The sequence below is a fragment of the Nestor notabilis genome, unplaced genomic scaffold (assembly GCF_000696875.1).
Source record: "Nestor notabilis isolate BGI_N333 unplaced genomic scaffold, ASM69687v1 Scaffold30525, whole genome shotgun sequence".
NCBI classification, from domain to species: Eukaryota; Metazoa; Chordata; class Aves; order Psittaciformes; family Psittacidae; genus Nestor; species Nestor notabilis.
The window spans coordinates 1-9,597 of NW_009930252.1; the positions used below are offsets into that span (position 1 = coordinate 1).

Consider the following 9,597-nt stretch of genomic DNA (forward strand, 5'->3'; position numbering starts at 1 on the left):
CGGGGGTTGCTTCTGCGGTAGCTTTATATGCGGGGAGCCAAAGCAACTGCCTACGGGCGCTTCAGGAAGGAGTTTTATTCCTGAGCAAGTAATATCTGCCTTGTATGTGTCAGTGCTGCGGCGTGGAGGCTGCGGGTTTTTAATTATCTAAAATAGGAGGACGTTGTTTTTTATGGGATAAAGAAGATGCAGGCTGGAAAAGGAGGAAGTGAAAGCAAAGCTTTCTTGATGTGTGGCTTTAGTAATAAGAAATACTTACATTTAGGTTGGTTTGGTTTACATGAAATTTTAAAATACATGAAAGTTTGCTTCCACCTGGAATTGTTCGTGTGGTGGCGTGATGAGTCCTGGCTGAAAGCTGCCACCTTAGACTAGCAGTGACTAGATAAGGTCTATAGACACGTCTCTTTAAATTTCCATTGAATATGTCCTGAAGATTTATCTTTTTCTCTAGGCAAGTGCTGAAAAATAATTCTAAATCTGGGAACGTTCTGAAAGGAGGTGAAGAACTGCATCTGCATAAAAAAATATGATTGACAAGACTATGTATTTTATAATGCACACCAGGTATTAGGCAACTGTTACAAATACATAAATAACATTGCCAAAGTTGTTGTAAGCAAAGTGGTAATAACAGTTGAAGTGGCTGGCATGGTGTTCTGTAGCGCTCGGGAGAAACAGCAGGAGCTGATTTGGTCTCCTGAGGTGGGCTGGTTCTGTGGGGACCCAGCTGGGCTGATGCTTCCAGGAATAAAAGTGAAGAGTGCTGAAGAGAGAAAGTTTAAAGGTGGTCTGCTACTGTTATGTAGGTGACAACTTGAAGGTCAGCTGAACTGCAGGCCCTTCAGAGCTTCCTTTGCCAAAGGAGTAGTTTTAAAATCTGCTGTTTCTAGTATTAAATACTTAAAGCAAGTTGTGGGGGCTGAATGCAAGGAGTGTCTGAGGGGGGAGTAATACTTTGTGATGTAAAGGGCTTGCTTCTTTCATAACACTGTTAAAACACTTGAGAATAGTGGTGTGCAAAACCTGCAAGTTGTAAACTGTTTCCTCAGTTGTGTGTTGGTTTCAGTCTCAGCAGAATGTAACTGTTTAACCCATGATTAGTGGGAAAACTGCCTTGTGCCACCATGTGTTTAACCCCCCTCCCCCTCCAAAAGGATGACTGATCCTCATGCTCAATCTGAGGTAGTTGGGAAACACCTCTTAAATAGTTGTTCCAACCAGTAACACAGTAATGGTTTGTGGAAATGTAAAGTGAATGTGACTCTATAGCGCGAGTTATGATGCTCAGCTGCAACATTTTTAGTCCTTCCATTTCCTCCCACTACCCAGCATTGAAAATGAGTGTAGGAAGAAGGAAAATGCTCAAAAAAGGTACTTTTTTTCTTCGGGCTGTTGCTGTGGTTATTTATAGTTACAAATGGCTTTCATCAATGCCAGGTTATTCTCCCCAGTCTGTTTTCTTCAGAGACGTTCATAAAAGTCAGTTTGATGTTATGCTTTTAGTGAAAAATGAAAAGGAAGTTTAAAAGCAGAATCTTCATGGTCTGCAGAAGATGCCAGTTTTATAAGGGCCTGTACTGAGTGAGGTCTCGATGGCTTTCTGGCTCCCATGCTGTTTGCTATGGAAAGCCTGGTCACCTTTCTGTAAGAAAACAGCGAAGAGACTGTGCTCCATATGGTTGTCATCCTTCTGTAGCTCTGAACCTTTGGAGATGCACACTCTGAGGGTTTCACTGGGGGAGAGCTGTCAAAAATATGATTTGGAAAACAGATGAGAATGGTAAGGAAGGGATTATATAACCATGAGCTGTTGATTAAACATTGAGTGATCCACATAATTCCTCCTGTGCTGCCTGCGTCTTGGCAGCGAGCTCTGCTGCTCCTTCTGCACTCAGCACTCACATGTTTGTGCCAACGTGCCAGCGTTTTAACACAAAAGTGCACCAAAAGAACAGTTTTCTACTGCTGGTTATGTAACTGTGTGCAAAGCCCTGTGGTTATTGTGCAGGCTCCCTGTAGCAGAGATTCATAATCATATCTTCTTGATTCTGTATTTCTGCAGAAGCACTTTCATTTCAGAGTCCTCCAACTGCTTGTAATGCAAATTCTGGTTTTACACCGTATTAACAATGTGCTTTATATTCTGTATGTATACACTATCTGCTAATTTACTAAGCATTCTCTCTCAGGTTAAGACTTTGACATTTTCCCACTGATGAGAAACAGAACGTGTCAGAGGAAAACTGCTTGCTACTCCTATGCGTTATCAGGGTGAAAAATTGCACAAGTTGAACTTACTCAGGCATTTATGTTGGTTGCTCATTGTTGCATTTAAATTTCTGTCATTATTTCCAAGGACAGCATGTACATTTATCTCAAATTTAAAATTTAAAGTAGACATTTTAAATAATTACTGCTTAAAAGACTGTTAACTTTGTAGTAAGACATCTGGATCAAGTGGGAATAGAGACATTAAAAACTGAGTGATTAGCTGAGCTTCTAGTATATAATTGTTGCTTTGTTACAGATAAAAGGTACGTGCAGACAAAATTCTGTACAGCAGAGGTGTCCCTTTCCTGATGAACATGTTACATTCTGTAAGGTTTTTCTTAAAGTCAGAAATGTTACAGTATCATCTGAAAAAGCTTGGAATTCCAAGATTGGATTGTGGTCGTGCAGCTGTACAAGATGTTGCTATTCTACCTTTCAGTTATTAAAATGACAGGAAAATGTCACTCGAAGAGTCATAAGCCTCCTTCTCACTTGAGAGCTGTCTGTGCTGCCTTTGCCATAGTATGAATCAATGTCTTGGCTATTGAAAACTCCATTTAAAGTGGAACATTTTGTAAGAGTACCATCGGTCTTTACTGGGGATCAGTGAGATGATTTTGTTAGCAGAATCTCTCATATGCTGTTATAAGCTCTGGGACAACCTGGAATTAGAACCTGACTGCTAGAATTTCATTAAATAACTGTTATTGTAAACTTATGCTTGAAATGCTTAATCTGCCTCAACTGGGTAACATGCTGCTTGTAGCTCCTCTTGATGAGTCCTCTTGGATAGAAGAAACACAACAAAATGTGCTGGCAGAGCAATTTGTGGCCTCAGGGCAACTTTCAGAAAAGACAGAAATGAGGGGGGGTGGGAGGAACTGAAGTGCAGCAGCGACACAGGTTCTAGAAAATACTGGGTTGAGTTCTGGAGGAGTCTGCTTAACTGTTACTTGTTAAAGAAAACAGGAAAAGTGTAGAAGGAAATGGAAAGGTCAGTACTTTACTATACAAATTTCTGATTTTCTGTCTCTTTTTTTCCTTGCAGCACAACACTAAATTTGTAATGAAATGGAGTCTGGGTCAAGCTCTTTTCGAGTGGAATTTCCAGATTTCTCTAGCACCATTTTGCAGAAGTTAAACCAGCAGCGCCAGCAAGGACAGCTATGTGATGTGTCCATTGTAGTTCAGGGCCATCTCTTCAGAGCCCATAAAGCTGTTCTTGCAGCAAGTTCACCTTACTTCTGTGATCAGGTTCTCCTAAAAAACAGCAGAAGAATAGTCCTGCCTGATGTGATGAATCCCAGAGTATTTGAAAACATTCTTCTGTCCACATACACGGGTCGGCTGGTAATGCCCGCTCCAGAAATTGTCAGTTATTTGACAGCAGCAAGTTTCCTGCAGATGTGGCACGTGGTGGATAAATGCACTGAAGTGCTGGAGGGGAACCCAACAGTTCTGTGTCAGAAGATGAATCATGGCAGTGATCACCAGTCCCCGAGCAGCAGCAGTTACAATGGCCTGGTTGAAACCTTTGAGCTTGCCTCTGGAGGACAGACGGAATTCCACAAAGGGCAGGAACTAAGGGATGGTGAAAACGAAGAAGAGAGCTCAAAGGATGAGCTGTCGTGTCAGCTGACGGAACACGAGTACCTTCCCAGTAATTCCTCAACAGAACATGATAGGCTTAGCACTGGAATGACAAGTCAGGATGGTGAAGAAGGAACTAGTGATAGTGCAGAGTACCAGTATACCAGACCTATGTACAGCAAACCCAGCATCATGTCTCACAAGCGGTGGATCCATGTGAAACCAGAAAGATTTGAACAAGACTGTGAAGGTGTTGATAATCCTTACGATGAACACCAGGTCTCGGAATCCATGAATGCCATTCAGGCAGATCATTCAATCCAGTCTTCGGGCGTTGAAGACTTTCATATAGGTGACAAAAAGATGGAAACAGAATTTGATGAGCAGGCAGATGAAAGTAATTACGATGAGCAAGTTGACTTCTATGGCTCTTCTATGGAAGAATTTTCTGGTGAAAGGGCAGATGGAAATATAAATGCTCACAGACAGGATCTTATGATGGCAGCCAGTTATAATGAAGGCATTGAAATGGCTACAGGAATTAAGGAAGAAACGTCCCTCACTGGATTCTCACACGCTGATAAGCTGTATCCCTGTCAGTGTGGGAAAAGCTTTACACACAAAAGTCAAAGAGATCGGCATATGAGTATGCACCTTGGCCTCCGACCTTACGGCTGTGGTGTCTGTGGTAAGAAGTTCAAAATGAAACACCATCTCGTAGGCCACATGAAAATTCACACAGGCATAAAACCGTATGAGTGTAACATCTGTGGGAAAAGGTTCATGTGGCGGGACAGTTTCCATCGGCATGTGACCTCCTGTACCAAGTCATACCAAGCTTCTAAAGCTGAGCAGAGTACTACTGAGATGAACTAAGACATCAGTGCTTACATTTGTTCATTAGAGGAAGCAAATTAAACTAATTATGCAAATAATGTCTGGTACTTGCTATTGTAAATTCTCAACACCCCCCACACACACTTCCCTCCCCAAGTTTTAGTGATTATGCTGGTATAAGCAGACCAAACTTTTATTTTACTTTCCACAGTGTTACTCCAGGTGTTCAAAGTGCAAAGGGTTAATCTGAAAGGTGCTTGCAAAAGGAGGTCTGTATGGTCTCTGTGACATTGATTGTAATCACAGCAGTATTTAGAAGCCCTCTTGATTTTCCTGAGTCTTCTAAATTCACAGCTCAAAATTGGCACAAATCCTGCAAATGCTTAGATGAAGCAAGAATTAAAGTAGCCCTACTTAAGGAAAAAGAGAACTAGGATGACCAAACCAGGGTGTGTATCACAGAACCATAGAATTGTTAGGGTTGCAGAAAAGTTAGTATTCCACCTCGAACTGGAGACTGCCAACACACTTAATGTGCATCATTAGGTAGTTTACATTGTTAAGTAGCCTTTGCTGTATTGCTTAATGACAGGCTGTGTTAAGTATGGTTTGGCTTTCCTTTATCTGTCTTCCATCTTCAGTAACACAAATGTTGTCTAATTTTGTGCCGATTTCTATTTAGAGTCTGTAAAGCCCTTAAATATAGTTGAGCACTATATAAACCTCAATATGCATTAAGTATAATTTGTCTTTGCTCCTTTAGGGCCTAGTGCTGTATGACTCTTGGCTTGACGTGATTTTGATTGCTACATCGTGAGAGCTTCTAGAAGTGTGTGTAATAAATGTCAGGACAAAAAAAAAGGAACATTTGGAACTTATCCAAAATAATCAAACATTCAAACTGTAGTTTTCTGTTCAGATCTTTCGTGGTTTACTACAGTAGCAAGTACCAAACTCTGTGGATTCCCAAATTGACTTTTTATTGGTACAAAAACTCCTTTGAGAACTTCTCTCTAGTTTTAGAAACCCGCTTTAGGAAAATTATTTAGTCATTGGTAGGTATTTATACTTGTAATTCTCTTTGAATAGGAAGAACTATAATACAGATTCTTGGTACTGAACTACTGTGACTGTACGTGTGACACAAGCAGCCGGAGTTGTTTACCTCTGCAGATGAAGTTGCTTGTGGAAAAAAAGAAGTAGGAATTATGGTATTTGGATCTATTAACGGTACTGAGAACACGGTACCGTGCTCATGTCTGAAGTCTGGGGTTTTGCTGGGGAAGTGGTGCTCCTGCTTTGTTAGGATGAGGATCTACGTGCTGGGTTCTCATTCCTGGCAATAGACTGAGGAGCATTTGTAGTTCTGAGGGATGCTGCCAGCTCTGCAGGTAGAGTGAATGCATCAGTTGTGAGTGCATCAATTGTAAAGGTGGCAACAGGATTTGGGGGTCGAAAGCTTAATGCAGTCCCATGCAAAAGCAATTAACCCTTCTTCGTAGTTTACTGAAACATAAAAAGGAAAGAGCCTTCAGCGCATACACAGACTATCACACTAAGAGTTGATGTCCAAGTACAGTGCTGGTAACGTGGAGGGGGGAAAGTTACCCAGCACCAAAGGCCTAAGCCTGTCTGGCCCAAATTTATGTGTTAGGTACTGTGGTATGCAGGATAACATACTTAAACAGATGACCCTGTATGGTGAAGCAAAACCACACAAAGATAATTACTATTTAGATGCTCTTTTGAACTCCCAGTTACAAATTGTCTTAAGATACAACCAAACTGTATCCTGAATGTGAATGTCTGGTACAAGCTGGGGTTTTACTACTCAGTGGGCTGTAATGACTGTAACTTCTTTTCTGGCATTCTACTTACAAACTTTAATTTTTCTAAGAGGCTCTTAATTCTGAATCTTCTAATGCTTCAGATATTTTTCGTATGGAATTTTGTTAAGACAGATATTCCCAAATAGGATGAACCCGTTGCTGGCAATGGGCATAAATGGTCAGCACCACAGAGTTCCTATTCTTAGCACGTAATTGAACTCTACAATTTACCATGGTGGCCATATATAACCCTTGTAATCAAGGTAACTAAACAGGGATTTGCTCACTAACACTGTAACCTGCTTAATGTATAGAAGCACTTTGTATTTAAAAAGAAAAACAAAAAAAAAAGGAAAAAACATAAAACTTTATAAGTATGTTTTTTAAACTTAGAAAATATATTCCCTTTATGGTTTGTTTCCACACTGCTAATACTGTCTTTTTTAATATTGAAAAAATAACTATAATGCTTGCCTGTTTACATGAGCGTAGAAGAAAGAGGGTTCTTGCACTCAGTGGCCCTATTTTTCCATTCTGCAAGGCCTTACTACATACAGGGTGTCATTTCTGCAAGTACCATCATCACACTTGAGGGAAGGTATTCTCATACTCATTTCAGGAGTGATTCTGTCTATTACATTAGTTCTCAACCCCTTTCAAATTGTCACTGCAGTGTTGCATGCAAAGGTTAAGGGTGCCTCTTCCCATCCAACCATCAAAAAAGGCTGGTCAGAGGCACCAGGCTGAAAAACATGGTCAAGCAAAAAGCCTCTCTCTGTTAAACCCAGACTATCCTACAGAGCTGCCAGCAGAACTGTTTCTTTTACCAGCTTGGAATGACTTTTATACGGGACATTTCAAAGTTAAACATTACTCCTATTTGCAGTTAGACTGAAATAAAGCTTTAAAATAAGATGTATTGCGAGAGACACTTTAAAGGTTTTATAACAGGTCCGGTAGATCATATTATAGAACCATGTCCTCTTTTAATGACTTAGCATGAATAGTAACTTTATAATATTTCTTATTGCTGTTTTACCCCATTTTAGGACATAGGCCTGAAAGTCCAACAAACGTTGCTCCACTGATTTTGTAGCACTTGGCTTTTTGATGTTAATTTACATGAAACCAAGTGATTGCAGGAAAATACTGATATGATTGTCATGAGATTGAGAGGATTGATGATGTAAGGGAAGCTTGAGATACATGTCTAAAATCCTTATTTTTGCTTATCACAGGCAAAATAATTGGCTTGTTTTGGTTGGTTTTCCTGAATTTAATGTATTGCCCTTTGACAAACCTCTAATCACTGATTCAGGTATTGGGGGGGGGGGGAAGATAACAAGAAATTACTTAAACACATAAGGAAACCCCTGTCCTTCCCCTTCCTCAGTCTCAGCTTAAGGCTGACACCTCTCCTCCCTGCCTTTGTGGTCCCCTGTTCCCTTGCTTTCACTGAGAGCTGTGTTCAGCCTCTGCCAGCTCTCGTAGTGAGGTGAGGGATCACTCAGGAGGTTGGGCTCGTTGGCATACTGGCTAGCCTGCCACTCTTCATTTCTCAGTGGGTGTCCTCTGCTGCTCTGGGCTGGTTGGTGTCCCTGTTCACAGCGGCACCACATAGTCCCTTCAGGGATGTGTCTGTTCCAGCTTGGCTCTCCTGTGGGCCTCAGACACTTCAGAGGTGTACCTGCTCTGGCATGGCTTAGCTACAGGCCAAAGTCCCCTCAGAAGTGAATCTCCCAGGCATGCACGTGTCCTTCTGTCAGTGTGTGTCTATGCACGTCCTCAGTGTCTTCTCCGCTTGTTTTCCCAAGGGCAGCTCTTCAGTTTATCCACATTTCCAAATGTATTTCCTTAGGAGTATCTTCTCCTTACGTGTCTCCTTGCACCTCTTGCTAGCAGCTGCCACTCATCCTTAAACATGTTTGAGCAGAGGCACTGTGCGTGCCTCTGGTTGAGGTTTTGGCATGCAGTGGGTTGTTTACATGCACTTCAGTGCAGGCTAGAACCTGTTGTGACCAGCACGGGGCAGTCTGTAACCTCCTGCTGTATGTCAAGGAATGTCTGGACAATGCTCTTAGTCATATGGTTTAGTTTTAAGGTAGTCCTATGAGGAGCAGGGAGTTGGACTCTGATCTTTACGGGTCCCTTCCAACTGGAGATACTGTCAGCCTTGCAGCCCCCTGCTACTGAAACCCTGCAGTTTATGGCCGATACAGTTGTACAGAGTAAACCAAGATCTGCAGATGCAGCTTCTGTCAAGCTCTTGATCTTTGCCATAGAGTGGTCTTGTTCAACATACAAGAAATCATTTCTTGTTAGCGGGGAGGAAGGAAGCAAACCCTATAAATATAGACTAGGAATGCATATGTATATGGTGAATTTCATTAATCTTCCCTTGAGCTTCATCATCTTTAATGATATGGCTTGGAAACATCTGTGCATTTTTCTATCGCTCGCTGTTGCCTGCAGTAAGGTGAATGTCTTCTGAAAAACAGTCACTGTACACACGGGAGGCTTTCAGGATTCCCTGCTACCGTGAAGCCATCCATTGTCCTGTCAGTGGTAAGAACATGATACTACAGCTAAGTTCCTTTGCATTCCAATTTGTAACTAAGATGTTAATTACCATGGGATCTGTGTAACTGATTATGGAAAACTGTGTAAGATTATGAAGAACTCGACTGTTAGCAGTGTTAAGATCTCTGCTTAGGTGTATGTCTGACTTTGTTAAGGGAGGAGGTTCCTATTTCACACACCGCTGTTGGGGTTTCTGTTGTTTGGGGTTTTAAACATGCCTGGTTTATGGGTGAGCAGGTAGACTCTAGAAGGTACTGTCAGGACAAGTTTTGGTCTTCACTTTTGTTCATCTGAAGTGTTCCTGGGGTTGAGAAACTTTGTCCTATACCAGAAGCAAGGCAGATGATCAAAGGCGGATGGGTTTCTTGTTAGGAAAAGAATACTTGATGTCCCTGTATTATTGAGCCTGGAAGAATGGAGGCACCTCAGGTCTTGTAATCTCATGGCGTTGGCGCCAGGAAGATGACCTGTCTCTGAGTTACGGGAG

General features: G+C 41.6%; 1 protein-coding gene across 1 annotated transcript; it reads left to right on the forward strand.

Annotated features, from left to right (window-relative positions):
• Positions 1-3,345: 3,345 nt before the first annotated feature.
• ZBTB43 (zinc finger and BTB domain containing 43) lies at positions 3,346-4,793 on the forward strand. The gene has a single exon (XM_010015323.1). It carries the CDS (start codon positions 3,346-3,348, stop codon positions 4,738-4,740), a length of 1,395 nt encoding a protein of 464 aa, XP_010013625.1. The 3' UTR covers positions 4,741-4,793.
• The last annotated feature ends 4,804 nt before the right edge of the window (positions 4,794-9,597 follow it).